The 26697-nt window shown below is 35.7% G+C and overlaps 1 protein-coding gene across 2 annotated transcripts in view; it reads left to right on the forward strand.

Moving 5' to 3' along the window:
* Positions 1-26697, forward strand: part of LOC112054787 (uncharacterized) — a 143324-nt gene that overhangs the window by 63144 nt on the left and 53483 nt on the right. For both annotated transcript variants that reach the window (XR_008252372.1, XM_052891035.1), the window contains exon 3: positions 14344-14447. Coding sequence is in view for 1 of the 2 variants with exons in the window: in XM_052891035.1 (XP_052746995.1) it covers positions 14344-14447 (104 nt within the window). In the remaining variant the exon portion in view is untranslated. The remainder of the gene's footprint in view (positions 1-14343; positions 14448-26697) is intronic.

Here is a 26697-nt window from a genome sequence, read left to right on the forward strand (position 1 = left end):
GGAGAGAAGGTTATCAATTGTGTATTTTTTATGTATGAACACGCGTAACTTTTTACTGGGTAGTTCGATTTTGACAACTTATTTTAATCAGAAAGAGTAAGTATTGTAGCAGATTCAGAAGTGGATTACAAAAACAAAAAATAATGTCGATTATGTGTGTCGATATGATTCACAACATTTGTCAGGACAACTTAATTAACAAATCAAACTGTAAACAAAATAAGACCCTAGAATGGAAGAGAATGCACCTTGAGTGCAGTTACGAACTTGTAAAACGTTGTGTGTAAGTACAGCATATTTTGAAAATGGTCCCTATAAAAAAATATACATTTGGAACAAAAAAATATAATTTTATTTTTCACTTTTTAGTTTCGTAGGTACGTTTATGTTTTAAGTCTCCAATACTTTTTTTTAAATCTATCTAAGTCTTCACAGACAGACTGAAAGACAACACACTGATCTTATAAGTGTTCTGTTTACGCGTTTTCAGTCACGGAACCCTAAGAAGTAATGTATACGGGCATCAAAGTACCCACGAAGTAATACCAGACTCATTTTGTCATCTCTAGAGAAAAAAAACAAAAGGGAAACAAGCTGAATTGTGTGCAGTTATTGTGAGAGTCTGGGATGCATTTGTCTGAAATTTCAGTCGCTAACACTGACTAAGAGAAAGCATAGACGGAGAATAAACAAACTTTTAAACAAAGACTTCCATGGACGAATTTGAATTTAGTCGTCGTATTTTTTTTGTTATAAAACTACCTGCTGTTAAGTGAAAAACTATTGGAAATCACACTCTTACTTTAAACCTAAAGAGTGTGATTCTAGAACACAGCAATTATGTTTGACGGAATGAATAAGTACGACTGTATTACTTGCCCAGATGAGCTTTGTCATAAAAAGCTTTGCTTCTAATGTTTTTACTTAATAATTTTGTGTGTATTTGCTTGCTAATTCCGACGATGTTGTGTTTTATTTTAATTGTACAAAATCATTTTATCGAAAGGTATTAATGATCGAAATTGATTGATATTAAATAGTAGAGTTACACTAAATGGACATTCGTCATCAAACAAACTATTTGGTAAGTAAAAATGTAACCTAATGCTCAACTAGGGGAATATATAAAAGAGGGAAGAGACAGATAATGCGCTTTTAAGACATCTCCACTTGGCCAACAGATTATTTGTATGCTGTGTGCATTTCACCGATAATAATCATACTACCATATTGTGGTAGGAAGATGTTAACTCTGGTAAAAATTATCGTTTAGGATGGATGGACGAGGCATAATAATTATATCTGTTTTTTTATATTAAAATTTTAATAGCTATGTACTCGTAGTTTAAAAACGACAAATTTGTTTTGTCATTAATTATGTTTCGACATTATTCATTTAGTCTTTGACTTTCAGTAAATTGAAACACTGCATTTGCCTTGGAGACAACAACAGCTTTTAATGAAAACAAAAAGTTTTATTTGTAAAACTCCGCTTGCAAAGTGCTAGCACGTATATCAAAACTTAATAATTATACCAGAATTATTCCGCTAATTCATCGTTTGAGAATATTTTAAGAAGGACACCCTTAAAGTAAATAAATAAAGTAAAACTTTATATTTCACTACATCCAAATCGATTGTTTAGTTTTCGCAATATATCACACTAATATCATATAAATTAATCAATTAATTATTTAAATATTATTATTTTCGCTTATATTATTTAACTTTTAAAGGCGAAAGTTCACGTGTATGTTTGTTACTTTCTCACGGCGCAACTGCTGGACCGATTTGGCTACAATCTGGAGTGGAGATAATTAATACTCTAGATTAATACATTGGCTTCTTTTTAACCTGTAACAATTCATGACTCCCGCGGGATTTGTAAAAAAAAATTTTCATGCGGAGGAAGTATTTAAGAAAAACTGCTAAATGTATTAGATTTAATCGCTATAAACACTGGTAAGCAGTAAAAGTGACTCGTTGAGATAATCTATCACCGTCATGACTCAACGGCACACAAAGCTCACAAGAGCTGAAAGTGGCGGGAATTCCGCCCTGACATTTGTATGACAGCTCTGTGATCGTCCAAAAACATTGGAATTTGGAGCGATAAAAGTGTCGCGGTTTCGTCTCGCGAGACGGCATTGACAACGTTCTCTGCTGAAAGTATTGGCCCAATTGGCCAGATGACTATAAAAAATAAATATTTTATTCTCATTTCTGCTTGAAATTGTATTTAAACTATTATATTGTCTGTAAGTTGTGTAAGTTTAGGTCTAATTAGGCATTTAGGGCTTAGATAAGAAGGTTCTGCTAAGAAGTAATAATGAAATAAAGAAGTAATGTAATTGAAAGTTATAAGACATTCGTTTACAGATATTAGGTACGCGTTTCTGAGAATTTCCCGGTATATAATAATATAACGCTTCGATAAGATCACGCTTTCTTTTATTGTCTTAATTTTGATATAATGATTATTATTGTACCGTACATTATATAGACAGCGTCTTCTCTTTTTGTTCCTTGTGATACTCGATGCGGCATCCGCTTCCTCGAAATCTGTCCTCAAATGTTAATTTCCCTGAATTTTCTTGACGAAGGTTCAAAGAATGGAAATGTAGTCACATTCAGAAAGATAATTCCAAATGCGTACTGAAATTGGAGCATTTAAATTGTATGAAAGGGTATTATTAATTTAAGACATTTCAGTACTTTTAAGATTTTTTTATATAGTTATAAGGTAGCGCAGTGGGGAATTGCAATAAAAACCTTTGGAATAGATTTTGATTTTTAAATGAAGTGGTTGTACTTTTAATTTGGCTACAAAGAGTTGACCCACACTAACCAACAAGGAAGCTTTGCTTCCTAAAAATCATTTGTATATAAAAATCAAAACATAAAACTGTGTACATAGACGAAATGTCGGCGCATTTGATTTATGTAGCTATAAGTTTACAAAACGATTGCATTTAAAATCGAAGCAAGATTTATATCCGATTCAGTTGGGAAGGTCATAAACATGTTTGCGTTAAATTTTATTTTATTCAGTTTTATTGTGGGCTTACGGGAAATCTGGGATTTGATACTGACGTCACGTCCGAGAGAAATAAAATTAAAAAAATATATAAGGTCGTACATTGAAATTGTATTGCTCGTTTTGATTAACCGACATTAAAATAAAACTCTGAAATGCTTGTTTAAAAATCAATATCTCCTGAAGAAGTTTGCTTGGATTTTCTGTTGTGTTGGGGCAAATAGTAAAATAAATAAATTTTTCATTGTACTAAACTCCCGTAAAATAACGCTTGATTATATTTAGTAGTTATTCTACTTTTTGTTAATTTTAAACTTTTAAAAAATTTTTGTATAAATATAGTGTTAATTGTTATTGCTGGTATAAGTTATCAATAACTTGCATTCTATACTTATAATAAAACTGGTTAAATTCCATACATTAATTCGCAATTTGAGATTTTACTTACATCATTTGTAACACCAAACCTTACCTTGGCGCCATCTTGAACTTATAATAAAACTGTAAAAGGTACATTTTTACATTATGTACATTGAAGATATTTTAAAAATTCTTGTCGGGGGGCATTACGTAATCGATACTAAAGCTAAGAATATTTTTTTTCGATTTTTTGTCTGTCTGTCCGTATTTTTTGTTATTGGTATTACGCTGAAACTACTGAATGAATTCAAATAAAACTTTTGCTCGGTTTGAGACCGTAATATGGAGAAGGTTATAGTATACTTTTTATTGCGAAAATAAAATAAAAAGTTGGTAAAATAGGGGTTGAAAGTTTGTATATAAAGTCCTTCATTTTTAGAGTTACAGTTTTAAAAATTTGTTCATAAATGATGAAAAAAATACAATATATAATGTGATTCAAAAAAAATTATAATTCAACCCCTAAAGTGGTGAAATATTGATATCCACGCGGACACAGTCGCGGGCGTCCGCTAGTTGTAATAATAAAAGCTGACATTAATTAGAGTTTAAAACTATTATACTTAAGAAGAAGATATATCATTCAATTCTCCATCTTACCGTCATTAATCATTTCATCTCATTGCATTTGACTCATAACTCATACCGTGGTGTGCGCTGAGGAAGCGGCGACGTTTTAAATAAAACTTTTGACTAATGGTTATTTGACAGATGTCATTAATTACCTTCTGATATTTTGTCAAAATTTATCAGGGGAGTGATAAACAAATAATTTGTTTATCATAGACGTTGAATGTTTATTGTTATTGTACTCTTCTATAACAAGATCCCCAAGACTGTGATGGACCTGCCAATGCATAGCTTTAAGCAATGTGTTAAAAAACATTTACTTAGTCGAGGTTACTACAACATTGATGAGTTCCTTAAAGATAAAAGCGCTTGGAGGCCATTGGATCAGCTTCCACCTTCACACGGGAAATAAAACTATAAGAAATTGTAATTGTTATCAATTGTAAATTATAATACTGTATGACTTTTTCAAAAGAGCAACTGTTGAGTTTCTTGCCGGTATCTTCTCAGCAGAACCTGCCTTCCGAACCGGTGGTAGAATCTTTACAAATAATCAACTGACGTGTCAAAAGTGCTTGTAAACTGAGCCTACTTGAAATAAATGATTTTTGATTTTGATTTTGATTTTGTACGGGCTACGTGGGAAAATGCTACTGGCGTAGTTATTTACGAAGCTAAGCCTGTATTTATGTTTAAACTAAGATTTTTAAAATAAGTTATTATGAAATGATAGACTTAACTAAAATACTTTTCTAAAATTAACTCGTATATGGTTTGGTTTATAAAATGACATCATCATCATCATTATCAACCCATATTCGGCTCACTGCTGAGCTCGAGTCTCCTCTCAGAATGATAGTGGTTAGGCCAGTCTGCCACGCTGGCCCAATGCGGATTGGCACACTTCACTCACGCAGAGAATTAAGAAAATTCTCTGGTATGCAGGTTTCCTCACGATTGAGACACGTGATATTTAATTTCTTAAAGTGCACATAATTGAAAATTTGGAGGTGCGTGCCTCGGACCGGATTCGAACCCATATCCTCCGAAATCGGAGGCAGAGGTCATATCCACTGGGTTATAACGAAACTCATCCTTATAGTATTAGATGTAAAACCACGGCATTTTTTGAGTAGGCGGCAGGTTATTCGTATTTCATAAGAATCATAACAAACATCATACGATGGATTACAGTGTTAAATTGCACATTTATTTTGCAAATAACTATAAAGTAGAGTTGAGAAAACAATCTTCTTCCCGTCCAATATTTTTCAATGAATGTATCGTAAATTGTTGAGCTATATTTGTAGACCATAAAAATTTGTATACATTTGAAATGTTTCGTTTTCTAAAATTATAGTTTGAGTGTATCTTGATGTGTTATTCGAAATATTGTAAAATTCAATTGAAGACATACTGAGAAAGAATACAATATGGAACTTAAGCTAACTTATCCTAATTACTATACAAATCATGCCCACGTGGAATGGTGGCAAGAATACTGGCTGCATTTCCGCGCTGGACAGCCAGGCTGATCCTTTGCGCAAAAAATGAGCCAGCCCTTCTGTCACCAGTCGAGGCAACTAGCCGCGGTGAAATTATTCGATAAAATTTTTTGGTACTGCGACTCCATGGCCCAAGGGTCTCCATGGCAAAAGGTACAAATATTTACTTCTATGTCAGAGAGAAATACTTACTAATTTTATAGGTAGCGATTTTCGATTTCGGCTAATTTTCATCATTATCATCTGTGTACGCCTTATAAGTAGGTGCGAGAGGATTACTAGCAAAATCTCTCTGTATCTTGCTTTACTTGGTCTCTCTAGAACTGCAGCTAGTTCTATATTAGAACGGGTATCCAAAGCTGCTCTAATAGGATCTTACCAAATTTGGCTAGGCAGGGAGAACAACACGAGCAAAGGGAAGTGTTAATCGACTGTCAAGGAATTTTTTAACCCTATTTCCATTGGTCACAAGTCCAGGACTCTGCTCTGAGTTTTGCTCTCTACCACGCGATGGACCCGGCAGCTGCACAGTGAATCCATGGAATGCTAAGATATTCGTCTCTCTCTCATTATAAGATATCATCTTAATCATCATCGTGATTCATTCATCATCAATGAGATCTCTTAATTATTATAGGTCAAGGTTGCTCCTTCACACTGAATAAACTGAACAGTTTGGGCTGAAACCTGTACTAATATCTACATGGTATTTTTAACCTAAAAATTCATAGTACTTACTCTTGGGCTTTACCCCAGTAAAAGTTGTGTAAAATATAATTTCACACGAAGCTGATTATTATATAAATTTATACACTATACTTATAAGATATCATCAGCTTATATGTTATCGCCGTTTAGTGTTGGAAATAGTAATCTGTGACGGATATGACGTCGCTCGATCTCGTGTTGGCTTCAGTGTGCTCGAGGCGTTCGAGCCTCGAGGCGTCCACATCTTTTGTTGTGTAATTCTTTATGGGTTACTTGGATGATAGGCGGGGAGAGTGACTTGAGTGGAAAAGGGGAGTGTTAGATATCTGTCAAAGGCGCCTTTAACCCAACTCACATCGTTCACAAGTAGGTACGTGACTTCACTCAAGGTCATTCTTTGCCATTCTAAGGTCTTATTTTAGTTACAGTTTGATTTGTTAATTAAGTTGTCCTGAAAAGTGTTGTGAATAACCTTTGTTCGACATTAGTTTTCTTATATTTGTAATCACCCTTTGAGTCCAATAATATATATTTTATTTTAATTAGTTTTTGGTAGTAAATAAAATGTTATCCTTAAGTAAATGTTTCCGAGCCTAATTTTCAAAGTCTCAAAGGTTTTGAATTCACAAAGGATCTTCCAAAAAGGCTTCTAATTAACTACTTAATTATTTCGGGCGCTAAAGGAATATTATTTTATAGAAAATGTAAAATACACAAAGGGGAACGTAACAACATACCCTGCAAAGGATAACGACAAATGTAATTGAAGGTAATTCGGCTCTCTGAAAATACATCTACAAATACAAAAAGCTAAAGAAGTATTTGTATTTTTGCCGGCCTCCGTGGAGCAGTGCCCAGTGGTATGCGCAGTGGATTTACAGGAGGTCCTGGGATCAATCCCCGGCTGGGCCGATAAGATTTTCTTAATTGATCCAGGTCTGGCCGTGGCTAGTTACCTACCACCCTACCGGCAAAGATGTACCCCCAAGCGATTTTAATCCTCCTGCTAACAAGCTAGTCCGCTTTCATCTTAGATTGCATCATCACTTACCATCAGTTGAGATTGTAGTCCAAGAATAAGAAAAAGAACGTTAATCTCTGGGAACCTTTGCGGCTAGAACCAAGAGTATATAGGTATTCATGTATGCTATATGAAGTTATGAAGAAACGCCCATTACAGTATGAAAAAGTTTTGACTTCGTTTCTATATTATGCAAATTGAGCTTTAGATTTATTATTTTTCTTATTATAATAAGTATGTAAACGCACCTAATTATACAGGGTGCTCGGGAGTATTTCCCATAACTTTAAAGTGTTGACGAGTCCACTTATAGGAGCCAAACTGCATTAACATTTTATTAACTAAAAAATAAAAACTTTTTATGTTTTCATACTAAGTAATTAAAATAACTCCAACTATCCATGTAATACACGCCTTTATATATCCTTGCATTTTTAAATACGTAAAACTTGGTTACGTCATAATTATAAGGGATTTTAGGATCTATTTACAAAAGAAATATTATTTAATCCGAAAATATAAATTTTAGAACACATGTTCCGTGATCATTTTTGATAAATTTTAGGTAAAAAGTAATTATAACCCCAGAGTTATTTCAAGTCGGACCAGTAGTTCCTGAGATTAGCGCGTTCAATTAAACAAACTCTTCAGCTTTATAATATTAGTATAGATATGTCACAACAAAAGATTGACATATTTTTCCGACCCCACTTAAGTGGGATAAGGGAAAGGAAATGATGATTTTTGGGAAATAACTCCCCAGCACCCTGTATAATTTCTATTATGATTTAACTATAACAATTTCATGGCTTTCTCATCAGTGGTATGTAGGATCGCGTGCTTCGACACTAGTTGATTTATATTGCTCAAGGTTGTTGATAGCGGCTCACTGGTCTTTAAATCAAATAGCCGATTTTGTTAATTAAGGCGTGCCGGGCTTGTTACTTGGTAACAAAAGCTTAAGGTCTATATTTAACTTTTAGAGTAGAGTTTTACTAATTTTTTGATTAGTTTCAATAATTGTTTATATTTAATACTAATTTTAGTGTAAAGGTAGCATTCGGTTCTAGGCGACCGCGACCCGCGACCGCAACCTGCGAACGCGACCAGGTCGCGCGACCCATTGCTTAGTATGAATTTATATGAAGCACAATAGTTTGGCAACTTCGTTCGTAACACTTCCGATGGTACGCGCGGGACGGGGGGCGTATGAATGAATAAAAAACCAACGACTGTTGCACGTCACTTCCCCGCATGCACAATTACACACCCTCGCAGTCTTTCCGCCCGTCACCCGCATATCATGGGAGTGTTATCAACGAACTTGTCAGACTATAAACAAATCCCGAGACCACGTCGCGCGACCGCGAGGAGCAGTGGGTCGTATATATCTACTGTGGTCGTACGCCCCGTCGCGGTTGCAGATCGCGGTTGCGGGTCGTGGTCGCCTAGGATAAGTAATAATCAGGTATTTAAAAAAAACATTGAAACAACATTGGTATACAATATTTTGATCATTTGGTACTGCTACTGGTATTTTTTTACCAAGGCGAAAGAACTCACTAATTGTTTATTGACTTAAAAGTTACATGTCAGAGTTGACATGAGTGGCGTTGTGTGACTGAATAACCTGCATTTTATAAAGGAACAAAAAATTTTGATGTGTTTAGATTTTTATTCGTTCATTAGAAAATGGCACATTTTAATGACATTTTCCAAACTCTCTAAATCAGAATCAGAGTCAATATTTTTAGCTTTTTTAAGGTAAACCAAAAACTACGTAATTGTTTTATCTTTGAAATGACTTGTCATACTAATATTCCAAACGCGAAAGTGTGTTTGGATGTTTGTTACTCTTTAATGCCGCTACTACTGTAGCGATTTGGCTGAAATTTGGAATAGAAATAGATTTTACTCTTAGTATTGAGATATATTATAACATGGATTAACACATAGGCGGCTACTTTTTATCCCGGAAAAATCCATGGTTTCCGAGGGATTTGTGAAAAACTAAATTTCACGCGGACGAAGTCGCGGCGTCCTTGTTGAAGTTATTAGAATGTCAATCAACTTCGTCTTAAGTTAATTATGTAACCTGAAAAATGAATTAAACATATTTTCATGTTGAAAATACGCCAGATGCATCATTATGGCAGGGAGAACAAAACGAGCAGAGAACGGGGAGTGTTGATCGATCGTCAAGGAATTCCTTAACCCTACATCCTGTAGTCACAAGTTCAGGACTCTGCTCGGAGTTTTTCTCTCTACCACGCGATGGTCCCGGCACCCGCGCGGTGAATCCATGGAATGCTAAGATATACGTCTCTCTCTCGTTCCTACACGTTTAATTCAGCAACTTGAAGTTTTAGATCCCCGTCTGAGGTTGTTTCAGAAGTTTGCCTGAAGGCTTTATGAATATCTCTACGATAACTTTCGAGAGATATTCTCGAAATAGTTGGGAAACTTTATCACAAAATAAGCATTTACAAGATGGTTCAAACCTTTTTAAAGATTTTTTTAAGGAGAAATATCTCTCTCCTTCTCTGACTCTCGAGGTGTCCTTACCTTACACCCAGAAGTTTATCTGACCAACACTTACTAAGGCGAAACTAACAAAGATCTTAGATCATATCAAAGTTTTTTTTAACTTAATTTTAGTTTAACCGTGTTCGGATAACGAGTTATTTTATTATTATAAGGACTTGCGTGAGCTGAGCATATATACCTACTTAATCACAAATATTACAAAAAAAATTGCAAATATCCGGTCTTAATTTTACGCTTGGGTGCACGTCAAAGTGATGGCCCGGTGTACCTAGGGGTAACCCAGTTACATAGCTGAGATCAAACATAATTTTACTAATATTGTAAACTAACTGACGCCACGCGGTTCATCCGCGTGGTTCCCGATCCCAAAGTAATTAGGGGATAATATACTCGTATAGCCTTCCTCGATAAATAGGCTATATAACACTGAAAGAATTTTTCAAATCGAACCAGTAGTTCCTTAGATTAGTACGTTCAAGCAACAAACAACCTCTTCAGCTTTATAATATTAGTAGGATAGATGTGAAAGTTTGTATATTTAATACTCAATCTCGGAAAAGGGGAATGTGGAATTTGAAAATAAATTCTTTAATTATTACACGTACCTACCTATGAACTTTTGTACTGATGTCTTCCTATCGGTTAACTGATCAATAAGTATTATGGAAAGAAACTTTTCCTAACACTTTCCCACTTCCATATATTTATGAACATACGTAAAAATGTTAATAAAATAAATTCATAAAAGCTAAACCTTTTTAGTTAAATAAAATTAAATGATTGCAAGACAAAATACATATTATAAAGTATAGTAGGTAATATATAAAACATACAAAAATGTAAATCCTATGTTATACCTTATTTAATACATTTTCCAGAGATTGAAAACATAGCGAAATGTGAAAGAAAACAAGAATCGTAAACGAGCAACCAAAAGTATCTTCCGAATGATACTTGACACAAATCCAGAATAGAATGGCTGATGATGTCTATTTTAGGAGGAGACTTGTAAGCGAATTTAAGTGCCACTTTAGTTAAAGCTTCCTTCGTTTGTACCAAATCAGTAGTTTTTTACCTCAAGTACTATAATATACGGTATAAAAGTACCTCGTACTATAATACACGGTATAAAAGTACCTCGTACTATAATATACGGAATTGTAACAAGAATTGTGATATTACAAGTACATGCGTACAAGGGTACGTTCGTTTTTATTCTTACCCTTACAGTATGTGAAGGTCAGGTTTTAAAATACAATTCGATAATTATGGGAGTAAAGCTTGGTACACCTATTTTCATATTTTGGTAACAATCTTTCAATATGTGTCCTCAGCACGATATTACAATCAAGTTTAGTCTCATTTGTCTTCACAAATACAAACAAAGTCAAAAATACTCTAGTGCTCTTAGTCAGAGGTGTTTAAAAAAAGCTCATATTTAATAATATCTATAGGTAATTATATTCTGTACAAATAACAATTTTATTGTTTAATTTCCTGTCTGCTTAGAAATTGTCATAGGTTGTTTATATATACTTTTGGGATATTAATTTTTATTCTAATAAACAAATATTTCAACAAAGTCGTAAAACATGTTAAAACTGCTACCTCTATTTCCTATTTCCTGAATTCGTATTAGTTTTTATAACGCGTGGCGGGCCTGACGATGAACTTTTTGAAAGTCGTTTATAAAAAATGCAGAGTACACTTACTCGTAAAATGTATTTAAGTGGCCATAAACGCTTGTTCACCAAGTGGGCCCATACACTGATAAGTGCGTGATTAATTGTCGTAGCTTGCAAGGTGGGGTCTCTTCCGGCAGTGTGTAGCGGCGTTGAGTGACGTCACATCCCAAAATGGCCGCGATGGTTCCGCTAGCCGCGCGGGCGCATGCCAATAAAGGGGGTTTTACGCCCTGTCATGCGTTACCGTAACTTTTTATTATCTGATAAATTAGTTTGATTATCTGTTATGTTTGCTAAACGGTTGGTAATAAAAGTCAGTGTAAACGTGTCTTTTTGGGACGATTATACTCATTTGTTTTAATATTTAATTATTAGCATAACTTAAGTTATTTATCGACTGTTAATTTTGATGTACTTTTTGTACGGAAATTTCCATTATTGTAAAGACTTGCTGTTTTATTTCTTTTTAATCGACCTAAAAATAGGTTCAGTATTTTTGAAATTTTCTTAACCTTCATCATTATAAACCATATTTCAACCCATATTCGGCTCACTGCTGAGCTCGAGTCTTCTTTCAGAATCAGAATAAGAGGGGTTAGGTCAATAGTCTACCACGCTGGCCCAATGCGGATTGGCAGACTTCACACACGCAGAGAATTTTAAAAATTCTCTAGTATGCGCGTGATATTTAATTTCTTAAAATGCACACAACTGAAAATGTTGGAGGTGCATGCCGGACCGGATACAAACCCACACCCTCCGGAATCGGAGTCAGAGGTCATATCCACTGGGGTATCACGGCTCTTAACCTAATTGAATGGATATAGTCCTTAATTTGATATCCTCATCTGGTATATTCAAAGATATTCGACTGTTCATCCTCAATTTCACTATCCATTTTTTGTAAACGCCTGAACCGATTTCGATCAAACCAGATTTCAAACAAAGAAAAACGCATCAAAATCGGTTGACCCGTTTGAGAACTACGGTGACATAGACAGTCGTAATAGACAAATATAACGGTCCAATATAAAACATTTTTTTGGGGTAAAAAATTAATATATTTTTTAATTTCTTATTAAGATTAATTTTTTCAAGATTTTTTAAAAATTAAAAGTGATGAAACCTTAGATAGAACAATACTGTCTATATGACAAAGTGATTTATTTCTAAAACTTGTTAATATGATTCTTTATGGAAATTAGTGACGTCATTGTTAAAATTCATACCGTTTACCACTCTCTACTTTGCAAACAGGTTTGGTGAAAGCACCCTTAATTTCATGGAAATAATATTCATTAATCATTCATATTAGAATTTTCAAGCCAGTCATTTCCTTATAATTTTAATAGCTTTTGTGAAAACTCAGACACAAGAAGGTTGGTATTTTCTTAATGGATGATTATTTGTTTTTGATTAATAATTTGGAGGAGTATTTGTATTTATTTGCAAGTTTTAAGAATAAGTTTTTTTTGTTATATAAATATTACGATCAGTCAGAAAAGACATGGGAAAAGTGATCTTTTTATTTTGTTAAAAAAAAGGAATATTTGCCATATCATTTAAATATGACTTTCCCGTACCCCTCCAATTAGCCGGAAAATACTATATAAATTTAATTGTTATTTATATAATATACTATATAAATTTAATTTAATTGTAAAAAGTTAGTGAAATCGTACCAAACAACCTCAGATTCTCAATTATAATAGGGTAGGGGTACGGTAGGGGTAGGTCAAAGTTTACATAGAGTTTCTCGCGGACGACGTCGCGGGTGACGGCTAGTTGTTAATAAAAGTATAATTTTGTCGATTTAAAGCCGTATCTGAAAGAACCACGGGAAAGAACTGTCTGAAAATCCTAAAACTATGAGTTTATTTTCTGATTTTGAAGTCGGTTGTATTTTTTTTTTATAAAAGAAAATTATTTTGTACATGAACTTTGCCACAAAAAGCAATAATATAATATTATTGTCGCATGTCTGCGCAGATTCACTGGAAATTTGCTACCGTTTTCCGCAGTACGAGGAAATTAAGCCATATCTCGTGTACAGCTTTCGGAAAATGCATGTAATTTCGCTACAGTTGGTGCGAGGTTTAATGGAAAATTTAAATTTTATAATGAAAATACCAATGGAAAATACGTTTCATTTCAACCAGTATAATACTCCAATAGTACAAACCACTGCAAAAGCCCGGGATTCAAATTTGCTCTGTTTTTTTTCTTCTTTATTTTCGTTCTCTCCGAATCAGGATAATTTCTCTCTCTCAGAATAGAGATCGTACTGTTTAACAATCTATACCAATATTATAAAGAGATAAAGTTTGTGGTATTGTAAGGGGGTAATCTCTGGATCTGCAAAACCGATTCTGAAAATTCTTTTACAATTACAAAGCCACGTTATTTGTGAGTGTCATGGGCTAAATTTTATCAGCGTATTCTTACGGGAACGGGAACTACTCGGGTGAATCCGCGGTGCGTCGGCTGGTCGATATACGTATACGCATATAAATTGTTCCAATCGTCTTTGTTTATTGTACCAAGGGTAAATTTTACTAGGTTCAGAAAATTTGTTTATTCTATACTATGAAGCTGAAGAGCTTGTTTGTTTGTTTGCTTGAACGCGTTAATCTCAGGAACTACTGGTCCGATTTGAAAAATTCTTTCAGTGCCCATTTATGGAGGATATATAGACTATATATATTATCTCTGTATTGCTACGGGAATGGAAACCACGCGGGTGAAACCATGTTTCATAAAAGTTTTTTAACCGACTTCCAAAGAGGAGGAGGTTCTACGTTCGGCTGTGTCTATGTTTTTTTTATATATTTTGTTATATTGTCATTACAGATGTACGGGGGTGAACCACTGCAGCTTCGTGTTGGCGGAGGACTATCCACCCTCCAGGAGTTGGGCCACGGGAATCGTGTATATCAAATACGCTTGTTTTGATGGTAAGCCCACAGATTAAACAATAATATACAGATGGAGCGTACGGAACATGACGGTGTCGTACCCGTCACGGATATGAAATTCAAAAACGAATACGTTCTCTTGTCAGTACGATACGAACCGTCGCATCAGTAATTTTTAATAATAATCGAGAAAAATGGCGTCTTATGTTTTTAAATATTTTAAAAACTGTTCTCAAAAACTAAAGAAATAAGATGGAGTATTTTTTTAATGGTTATTATTAATTATTATATTAATTTACGTAATTGTTGTTAGTGTTAAATTTTGAAATACAAATTATGAAAAATTAGTATATGCAGATGTCAAGGAGACGAGTGACTTTTGTTTTTTTTTTGTGGGTTGCACTGGCAGCGCGCAGTCTGTAAAGACTCTCTGGTTACTCTGTGGGTAAGCCATGAATGTTATTCGTTGAGGCACGTACATGACTTAGAACTTTAAGGATTGACAACCTCTGATCAGACCTTCGTCATAAAAGCTGAACTGAAGCTAAATGGAAGCTGTACAATAGTATATTATAATTGTATGATTTTTTAAAAGAGCAACTGTTGAGTTTCTTGCCGTCTCTTCTCGGAAACTCTTTCGAACCGGTAACGTTGTCTTTACAAATAGTCAATCTTGACGTTAGCAACAAAAGTGCTTGTTACTTTTCCTACTTGAAATGAATGATTTTTTTTTTTCATTTTTATTTTATTTTGAAGGTTTATCAGATTATGCTATAGGTGGTTCTACCACGAGTAAGTGCGGTGGGCATGTACGAAGTTTGCAGGATAATTCACTAACTTTGACATTTTCTTGTTGACATATTCGAAATTCTATGTAACAAATGTCATCCGGTGCTTACTAGTGCATATCATATAGTATGTAGTTGACATTTTGTCAATTTAATTTGATGTTTTTTTTTTATTCTTTACAAGTTAGCCCTTGACTACAATCTCACCTGATGGTAAGTGATGATGCAGTCTAAGATGGAAGCGGGCTAACTGGTTAGGAGGAGGATGAAAATCCACACTCCTTTCGGTTTCTACACGGCATCGTACCGGAACGCTAAATCGCTTGGCGGTACGTCTTTGCCGGTAGGGTGTTAACTAGCCACGGCCGTAGCCTTCCACCAGCCAGACCTGGACAAATTAAGAAAATCTCAATCTGCCCAGCCGGGGTTCGAACCCAGGACCTCCGTCTTGTAAATCCACCGCGCATACCACTGCGCCACGGAGGCCGTCATGAAGGTGTTTTGATAGGTTGATAACAAAGAATTCTAAATAGGCCAGTTGATACTAAATAGGCCAGCTGGTCTTTACAACGCGCCTTACGCCTTTTGTTGTATTTGAACGCGTTTTTTAACGTCCGTTAATAAAACTCTCGTGCGAATGAGGCCTTATTTATACATGTATAAATAAAAGCTGAAATTATTAATTATTTAATAACGCAATTTTGTATTCAGGGTCTTTGCAGCCGACCCAATTAGCCGTACGAAATGGCTTTACAAAGCAGAATATATTCACGGGTCAGAATATGCTATGACGTAAATGTAATCTGTTTCATATTATGCAGATTATTTTATTTTTCATCATTATCAATTATTCGGCTCACTGCTGAGCTCGAGTCTCCTCTAAGAATGAGAGAGGTTAACGCCAGTAATAGTCCACCACGCTGGCCCAATGCGGATTGGCAAACTTAACTTTTATGCAGAAAACTAAAAAAAATCTCTGGTATGCAGGTTTCCTCACGATGTTTTTCCTTCACTGTTTGAGATACGTGATATTTAATTTCTTAAAATGCACATAACTGAAAAGTTGTAGGTACATGCCCCGGATTGGATTCGAACCCACACCCTCTGGAATCGGAGGCAGAGGTCATATCCACTGGGCTATCACGTCCTCAATTATATGCTATCACTACCTGACCCCGCGCGGCTTCACCCGCGTGATTTCCGTCCCGTAGGAATACGGGGATAATATATAGCTTATAGCCTTCCTCGATAAATGGGCTATCTAACACTGAAAGAATTTTTGAAATCGTACCAGTAGTTCCTGAGATTAGCGCGTTCAAACACACAAACTCCAGCTCTATAATATTAGTACAGATTATTATCATTAACATGTGATACTGAACGCTACAATTTTAAATATTGATCCTCTAAGCCCACCAACCATTAATAAAGCAGCGTGATGGGACTTATACATTCATACTTCTTATCATTATCTTTTATACTTAGGTATAAAGCGGTTATAAAGCTAAATTCTGTTTTTCATAAATCCGGCGCGAACAATGGATTTTTCGGGTTAAAAAGTTACTAGTGGCCCAATAACCTCCCCGATCTTCGGATCAGTTCTTTTAAATATTGGCTCGGACAGAAATACAATTTTTTCAATTTTAGCAGCAATTATCATTCACTATCAAGCCCCTGTGACACGTAATTGCATTAAAGTTGCACACATTTCCCCGACCTACCCCATTCGTTTAAAATAAATAACATTCACACTTTACACATGTCAGCAAGAGGCGTGACATTGATTCCCGTCAACACGAGCAGATGTGTGAGAACGTGACGTCACGCTTATCAACAACATGCTCCCATAGATCGATTTTGGGGTAAACGCGCCTATTTTACGCTATTGTTAATGTTATGGCTACCCCTATTTGGCTAATGCGTGAAATATAATACGGCCAGTTGTCAATTATTAAAGAAGGAAAGAAAGAAAGAAAGATCTTTATTTTAAGTAATGCCACATATCACATTAAATCTAAATTATAACATTATGGCTTAACGTCCACTCAAACAGTGGAGCACTAAAGAATGCCCTGTAATATGTGGCACAACCTAGAAAAAGGCCCCAACTCAGCATTTTGCCGCATACTTTCAATAAAAAAAAGTATGCAGCACTGATTTTCAGTTAGGACCCAGTTCAGGTGCCGCCACGCACACAGTTCAACAGTTTACGTAAACTATTAAATACAATTATTAAGAACTAATTAAAACTAACTAGGTAGACACATTGATTTAAAAAAAAAAAACAGAAAACTTAAACATAACGATGAAAAACAAAATTAAATAAAAATTACCTGCAATATAATTATGTATACTTTTTTTTTTTTTTTTTGTTAATAACTCTTTTTACTAATTTATAGATAACTAAATACTTGTTATTAAATATATAATGTAACAACATATTAAACATATAAATTCGATATTAATTGAAAATTAAATATATAAAAAAATAATACATAAACTATTAAATCATACCTTTATTATATAAATATATGTATATAAGTTATTAAAATGGTAGGTATCATAAAGCACTCAAGCTGCGCCGTCCTACATATTATATTATATAAAAAAAATAAATTAAAATTACAAAAATGAAAACTCCGCCACATGATCTTGGAATTCGAACTGTCTGTCAATAAGAAATCGTTTCAGCAGTTTTTTAAAAGTATATATGCTTTTGACTTTTTTTATTGGAGGGGGGATATTATTCCAACATTTAGTGGCGGAGTAGGTAAACGATCCTCTGAACGCGGCAGTACGATGAGGTGGAACACGAAACTGATTGCGACAGCTTCGATGACCCGTCCCACTCTCACCCACCCAATTTAATTTATTCAGAAGATATAATGGTTTACCTTGTTTTAACAAACCGAAAAGTAAACCAGCCAGATGTAATTTTCTTCTAGATCTCATTTTTAATAGTCTAGAATTATTCAGGTATGGTGTAATACGATTTCTTGGAGGAATATTAAAACAGAAGCGTGCACAAGAGTTTTGCACACGCTGTATGAGGCGCTTAGTTCTACAAAGAAGTCGGGGGCCAAAAACAATATCTGCATAATTAAGCTTCGAAAGGACTAATGCCTCAACTAGCTGAATACGCAGCTCCTGCGAGAGGTACATGCGGACCTTATAAATTACTTTTAGTCTATAAAAACAATTGCGTACCACCTCAGCCACATGCTGTTCAAATCTAAGCCCAGAGTCCATTAGCAAACCCAAATTACGCGCCTGAAGAACTCTTTCTAATCGGTTGCCTCTAATACATATGTTTAAAAGCTCAGGTTCAACATTACTTAATTGTTTATTCGAACCAAACAAAATGTACTTGGACTTAGAAGGATTGAGTACTAAAGAATTACTATCAGACCAATGTGAAATTCGGTCAAGGTCTTCATTAATTAATGCTACAGCGTCTTGAACCTTTTCGGGCCTACAAGAGTAATACAACTGTAAGTCGTCGGCATACAAGTGATACTTGCAATGTTTAATTTTTTTAATTATGTCCGCACAATATAAAATAAAAAGTAAGGGACCCAAAACAGAACCCTGCGGTACACCTCTGGAGACTACAGCTGCCGACGATCTATACTTCCTTCCATCCTGATGCACTAATTCTACAGACTGTGTTCGATGACTTAAATAGCTATCAAACCATTTAACAGCATTAACATTAAACCCATAATAGGATAGTTTGGATAGCAGGAGTGCAATGTTGATACAGTCAAAAGCACGCGAAAAGTCTAGGAGTACAAGAATAGTGCACATCCCTTTATCTTGGGCAGAAAGAATATTATCAGTAACATCCAATAATGCCGTCACCGTTCCACGACCAGCCCTAAAACCAGATTGATGTTCAGGCAAAATTTGCTGCTTCTCAAGATAAGCCAATACTTGCGAATGTACTATCTTTTCCAGTATTTTAGAGAAACAGGGTAGAATGCTGATTGGCCGCAGGTCTTTTGATATAAGGGGGTCTGAAACTTTTGGTAGCGGACGAATTAATGCTGCTTTCCAACTATCTGGAAAGATAGAGGTTGTAATAGAAGCATTTACAATGTTTCTAATTGCATCCACACTATGTGGGAGGGTCATTAGAAGCATATCAAGTGAGATTTTATCGGCCCCTTCCGCATTTGAATGAAGTTTTTTAAGTATTTTTAATAAATCAATATCAGAAATAGTACAAAGGGAGAAAGCATTATTATAAAGAAAATTAAACTCAAAATAAGTGAGTAGAGAAAAAGAGGTAATGTTTACCCCTGGAACGACAAGAAAGTGTGCATTTAATGCCTCGGCGTCAGAAAAATGTGCCGGTAATGAAAGAGATTTCTTAGGCAGGATGGTAGTCTTTAAATTACGCCACATCACCTTAGGATACTTAATTTTATTTATAATATAATTTTTAAAATAAGCGCTTTTCTCATTATGAATGGCTTCTATTACTAAATGTTTGTATTGATGGTAAAATATTTTATTAGACTCTGATTTAACTTTACACCATTGTGAATGTGCGTCGTCCCTTAAACTCATCATAAATTTTACGTTGTTCGTAATCCACGGATAGCAATGTTCCTTAATCAGTTTAGACCTGCTAGGAGCATGTTTATCAAATAATTCTAGGACCGAATTATTAAAATAAGAAACCATCTGATTAACACAACTTAAGGATGAAATATGGTTCCACGGAATATTCCCAAGATCTTTATTAAAATTATCTAGGCACACACTCTTAAGTGGTCTATACTCAATAAACTTAGGCGAGATTTTGTCTCTTTTAATATTCAAAATACAATCAAGGAATGCATGATTGCCTAATGAAGGAATACGACTCACGTTAACATTTTTAACTTGAAGATTAGTCGATATGGTGTCTATTAACGTCTCGCTAGTATCGGTAAAATGCGTTGGAGAAGATATTAGTTGTGTTAAATGTAAGTAGTTAAAAAAAGTGTTTAGTTTAATGGTTTTTAGATCATTTGTATTTAATAAATTTGTATTAAAATCCCCCAACAAGATAACGTCATCGTAGCTCGACAAAGATTGAATACTATCTGTCAAAACATCCAAAAATAAATCAATATTCAACCATTGGGGTCTATACGCAGTACCTATAGCAATTTTACGAGTGTTTACACTTAGACTAACCCACATTTGTTCCACTGTTTCATGCCGGGGAAAAATACATGTTTTGTACCTGAGACCTTTTTTTATATAAAATGCAACGCCTCCGCCGCGACCATCGCGCACAGTGACAGGGCGCGGAATATGCAACAGTTTATACCCAGGCACCGAAGGAGCTCGACCTTCTTCACCAGCACGTAGCCATGTTTCATTAATAGCCATGATATCGACCTGGAAACGGTCCATAGCTACCACGAACTCATCGTGCTTTGAGCCAAGAGACCCAGCGTTAAGAAATCCAATTTTTAAAAATTTATTACTATTGAATTTTAAAATTATAAACATATAGTAGGTATATACGTGTGTAATAGATTATTATATAAGTTATTGAATGCAGTATAGTAGTGTAAGATATATCCATTAAATAAATTGTTAATTTTACAACATCATACTTACTAATAATACTCATAATAAGATATAATATTGCTTTTAAATAATTATTATAAAAGGTATAAAACAAAATCAATGTAAAAACATTTTTAAACGCTAGTAAAATTACAAAAAAAAAAAAATCAAGATACATTGCAAGGTCAAAGTAAAAAGGTTGCTGGCAGGTAGGCAATATAAAAGTATAGCAGAATTTAATGAAACACTTAAAATGTAGTCTAATCATACAATACAAAATTAAGGCAATGAAAAAAATCTACTAATATCATCGTCTGACCGAACCCGATACACAGGTGCAGTGCTACTCTTACGTATAAAAATACGGCCTTCTTTTGTCCACACGAACTTCCAATTTCTCTTACGACTTTCTTCACGGGCCTTGTAAAATAACAGTCTATTCGTCCGCGTCAAGTGCTCATTAACATAGAAGCGTCGCGGCTCAGCACCCGACACTACCCCCGATGAGTCAGCGCCGCGGCGGACTCGCGCCGCTCGCAGCAAGTGGTCACGCACCGCGCGCCGAGCGAGACGCACGACCACGATTCGCGGCCGCTGCTGCACCGCGCCGTCCGCGCCCTCCACCGCCGCGCGCCGCGGGCCCGAGCGCTGCGCCGAGACTATGTCCCGATCGTCAATCTCTACACCCAGTTTTCTGGACAATAGACTTGTTAAATTAAGTAAATTTTCTCCCGGAAGCTCCTGTAATCCGGAAATTTCAACATCGTTCAACAGGAGCTCCTGGTCTCTTTCATTAATCTGATCTTGCAGCTTAGCTAACATGTTTAAATCATCCCCTCCTGAAGAATCACGAGACCGAGATTGTTCCTCAAGCTGCGACAACCTGTCCTCAACATTATCCATTCTGCTCTTGTACTCTGATAAGGTGACATTAAGTTGCGCAATCTCATTCCTGAAACTGGCCATTTCAGATCTCAAAAGCCTGAGCTCGACTACGATACTGTTTGTCGATTCAACGTCCGTCGTATTACCAACTAAATTCATATGGCCCACAGGAGATGAGGCAAATGGCTGATCATTCATAGTTTGTTGAGGTTTTGGTGAATCTATGGGTACAGAGAAGCTTGCAGCAGGTTTAGGCTTACATTTATTACATGGCAAGCAAACCCACTTTTTCGGAACATTCCCAGTAGGGCTCAGTTTTGCACATTCACGATGATATAACGAAGTGCATTTAAGACACTTAGCGCCCTCTGCTGAACTTACGAACCGACCGCAATGAGTACAGTTTTTAGCCATGACGCTGTGATCCAAACTGTTCACTGTACAAAGAGTACAGTAACACCACTGTAAGATGGCGCCACTTTATAATTGAATATTGATTAAAAATAAATAAAGTTAAATCCAGTCCAGGTAAATCTCGCTGCGGCACGACACAATGACAAAATTATAATAATAATGTTCATAAATAGTAAATCGCGAGTGTGTAACACTGAAGTGTCAATATCGCAACGTTGACGGTACGCAAATAAATAAACAGCTGTTTGCTGCCACGATCAGCTGATTTTAATAATTATATTAAAAGTATTATCGCTATTCCGCTACAAACGTTTATGCACAATTTTCCGTAATAACAATATTCCGTACAAGTAATGGTCTCACGAATTCATTATTTTACATTTTTTTTTATTGAGGGCTTACAAACAACATCATTGTACATAATCATATTATCATATAGATATGATATAAACTATCATACTCATAGTCACGAACAAAATTATCTGTCATTTTCTGAAGAAAACGAGCTTAGATTTGATATATACTAAACTAGAAGTTTTTGCCCGTTTTTTACACAATTCAATTACACAAAAAGGTATTTTTACGGAGCTCTTTAACCGACGAACACGATTACAACTATTTAACATCGATCGATCGAGGCAGTTTTTATAATAGCATTAGATCGTTGATCATATACTTTGACAGAAAAGTAACGTCTAGCGAGGCAGGTCCTATACAATAATTGGTCTGAGGATATAAATAATCAAATTAGTTAATTTTAAATAAAAAATTGGCTTTTGAAAGTCAAATCTGTCAGTTCGTAGTGCCTCGAGTGTAGATAAATATACAAGACAAATGAACGACGAACAAATAATTTTATCAGCTACTCGTAGGTTATTAGCTAATCGCTTTCTGGGTGCCTAGTGGGAGTTTTCAATATTCATACTGTTATCGCGTTAAAGTAAGCGCGAAAAAATAGAAATTCGCGTTTATGTTAACGCGATTGTCACAGTATCAAACTACCACTAGGCCCTCAGATAACCAAAACCACCGAACTTTGACATTTAATGGTTTTTTACATAATCAAAAAGAATTTTGATTCTCTGAAAGATTTTTGAGACGAGACTCATGCTCAACAGTGAGCCGAATATACCCATATTCGGCTTACTGTTGAGCATGTAATGATGATGATGATGATGACACGATTACGACGGCTCAACTTTTGAAATCCCCTTAAGCAAACTGGATAGACTTTATCCCTTGAAAAATATTGAACTATACCTTATAACAGGTCTTAATGCTTTGAAAAGGGTTAAAAACAAACACAATCTTCAAAGAAGTTTGTTAATCACCAAGCAAAGTAAATACCCGTATTTACAACTTTCTTCGCTAAAGCTAAAGTTATAAGTAAAATTGCTTGCTCTGCTCTCAGGTAGCGGTTTAAAGTCAAAGCCTTTGTAGGTGATTAACGATATTGAAGAAGACGGAAAGTTATCTCATCGTATAAACTATTTTTATGCGCTACGAATCTATCTAAAGAAGCATTGCTTCCAGTGTTAGTCTTTACAAATAGTCGATTTGACGTTTCTAAAGTGCTTATAAAGTATACCCTTTAAAACAAAAAAATAATTTTTGAAATCGGTCCAGTTGTTTTCGAGTAATCGGTGTACATAAAAAAATTAAAAAAAAATACCGGTCATATTTAGAAAATTTTTGAAGTCAGTTAAACATGGTTAATTCCTCTTTTACGCTGCGGCTACAGAAGCGATTTGGCTGAAATTTGGAATGGAAATAGATGTTACTCTGGATGAACACATAGGCTACTTTTCATCCCGGAAAAATCCATTTTTCCCGCGGGATTTGTGAAAACTGAATTCAACGCGGATGAAGTCGCGAGCGTCCGCTAGTTTTAAATAAATAAGGTAAACAATTATTTAAAATCATTCCATCCAACAGAATTAAATTGAATAAAATGACAAGGATCACATAAATTGCTATACTCGACATTTTTGGGGCGAATCAAGTAAACTATCAGCATTTTCCCGCAAATGCTACTTTCACTTGATTTTGTCTGTCCCGGGGGTAAAGCCACGTGGCGGGGAGCAATTTAGAGCACGTGCGACTAACGAGGGCTATTTACTGGGATAGTATTTATTTACTAATCCGACGTCTTGTTCTCTGTTAGGAGGATGTTTCTGAATTTTATAATTTTCTAGTATGTACTCGTAAATACATACTTCATTATTAAGAGCCGTGAGGATATGACCTCTGCCTCTGATTCCCACGTGGCGGGGAGCAATTTAGAGCACGTGCGACTAACGAGGGCTATTTACTGGGATAGTACTTATTTACTAATCCGACGTCTTGTTCTCTGTGAGGAGAATGTTTCTGAATTTTATATTTTCTAGTAGGTACTCGTAAATACATACTTCATTATTAAGAGCCGTGAGGATATCACCTCTGCCTCTGGATCCGGAGGGTGTGGGCTCGAATCCGGTCCGGGGCATGCACCTCCAACTTTTCAGTTGTGTGCATTTTAAGAAATTAAATATCACGTGTCTCAAACGGTGAAGGAAAAACATCGTGAGGAAACCTGCATACCAGAGGATCTACTCAATTCTCTGCGTAGGTGAAGTCTGCCAATCCACATTGGGCCAGCGTGGTGGACTATTGGCCTCTCATTGTGAGAGGAGACTCGAGCTCAGCTGTGAGCTGAATATGGGTTGATAATGATGACTCGTAAATACATACTTGATTATTGAGAGCCGTGATAGCCGTAATAGAGGATATTACCTCTGCCTTCGATTCGGACGGCGTAGGTTCGAATCTGATCCAGGGCATACACCTCTAATTTTTCAGTTATGTGCATTTTAAGAAATTAAACATCACGTGTTTGAGACACGGCGAAAAAAAAACATCGTGAGAAAACTTGCATACTTGATAATTCTCTACGTGTGTGAAGTCTGCCAATCCTAAACGGGCGTGGTGGACTAAGGCCATCTCTTTCTGGGAGGAGACTCGTGCTCAGCAGTGAGACAAATATGGGTTGATAATGATGACTTTATTACTGGAGCAGCGTTCAAGCTACATATCTTGTCTCCTTTAAGGCGAGAGACCTGCTTATACATGTAGTAAAACTAGTAGACTCCGTGCGGTTTCACCAGCGTGGTTCTCGTTCCCGTAGGAATAAGGGGATAAAGGATAACCTATAGCCTCTCTCGATAAATGGGCTATCTGACACTGAAATAATTTTTCAAATCGGACCATTAGAACATAGTTCCTGAGTTCAATCAAACAAACAAAAAACTCTTCAGCTTTATAATATTAGTATTGCGTCATCAACCCATATTCGGCTCACTGCTGAGCTCGAGTTTCCTCTTAGAATGAGAGGGGTTAGGCCAATAGTCCACCACGCTGGCCCAATGCGGATTGGCAGACTTCACACACGCAGAGAATTAAGGTAATTCTCTGGTATGCAGGTTTCCTCACTATGTTTTCCTTCACCGATTGAGACACGTGATATTTAATTTCTTAAAATGCACACAACTGAAAAGTTGGAGGTGCATGCCCCGGACCGGATTCGAACCCACACCCTCCGGAATTGGAGGCAGAGGTCATATCCACTGGGCTATCACGGCTCACGATATTAGTATAAATATAGAATATGTATAGATATTAGCGGGCGCTTCTCTTTTAAATTTTTAAATCAATTTATTACATTTGATACTTTATTGCCACTTAAGTTTCTCTCTTTAAAATTCTGTCTACCCGATAAGTGAAACGATGCAGTAGCAAATTCCGGCTCCCCTCGCAAATCCGTGCCATTTCTGTAAACCATCCCACCGCGACCTCTTCCTCCCTATTATTCTTTTACAAATATTAAACAGATCTACCACATTGATAGCTCTGATTACACTGGCCGTTACTTTTCCTTGGTTTAGTGACACGTTTACACAGAACGTCGGGATTGAAGAGTTTGGTAAATTATGTGTCTATCACTTTGTTAACACGTGCGATGTATCGATTGGTGTCTCGATTAGTTTATTTGAATTAGAAATCGATTGTTAGTTTTGTAGAGAACTTTTGCCTGGATCATGTAAGCAGGATTAACTAGCGTTCGGTTTAAAGATTAGGAAGCTTATTTTTCTGATTAATCTGTGTTTCTTTATTTAGATTTTAATTATATAAAGGCATAGAAAGGTAAAGACTACAGGTTGGTGACAATAACAACAAGGTTCTAATACAAAATTCACTTAAAAGAAGGTCTCAGCCCTACTATGTAATGTAATGTTTATAAAACGAATAAAATTCATTTTCATTTTCATACAAAAATGTTACTACTCCATAGAAGAGTACTTTGCTGATACTTCAAAAAAATTGTTGTAATTATATTTGTTTTAAACTTAATGTCATTTAATTTGTCTTCTACTATATAAAAATAAGTCGGGTTTTCCTTCCTGACGCTATAACTCCAGAACGCACGAACCGATTTCCACGGTTTTGCATTCGATGGAAACGTCTCGGACTCTGTGAGGTTTATAGCAAAGAAAATTCAGGAAAAGGTAGGGGTAGGGTAGGGTAGGGGTAGTTGAAAGTTTACATCGAGTTTCACGCGGACGAAGTCGCGGGCGTCCGCTAGTAACTTATATAATTTT

Source organism: Bicyclus anynana, chromosome 3 (genome assembly GCF_947172395.1).
Source record: "Bicyclus anynana chromosome 3, ilBicAnyn1.1, whole genome shotgun sequence".
Taxonomy (NCBI): domain Eukaryota; kingdom Metazoa; phylum Arthropoda; class Insecta; order Lepidoptera; family Nymphalidae; genus Bicyclus; species Bicyclus anynana.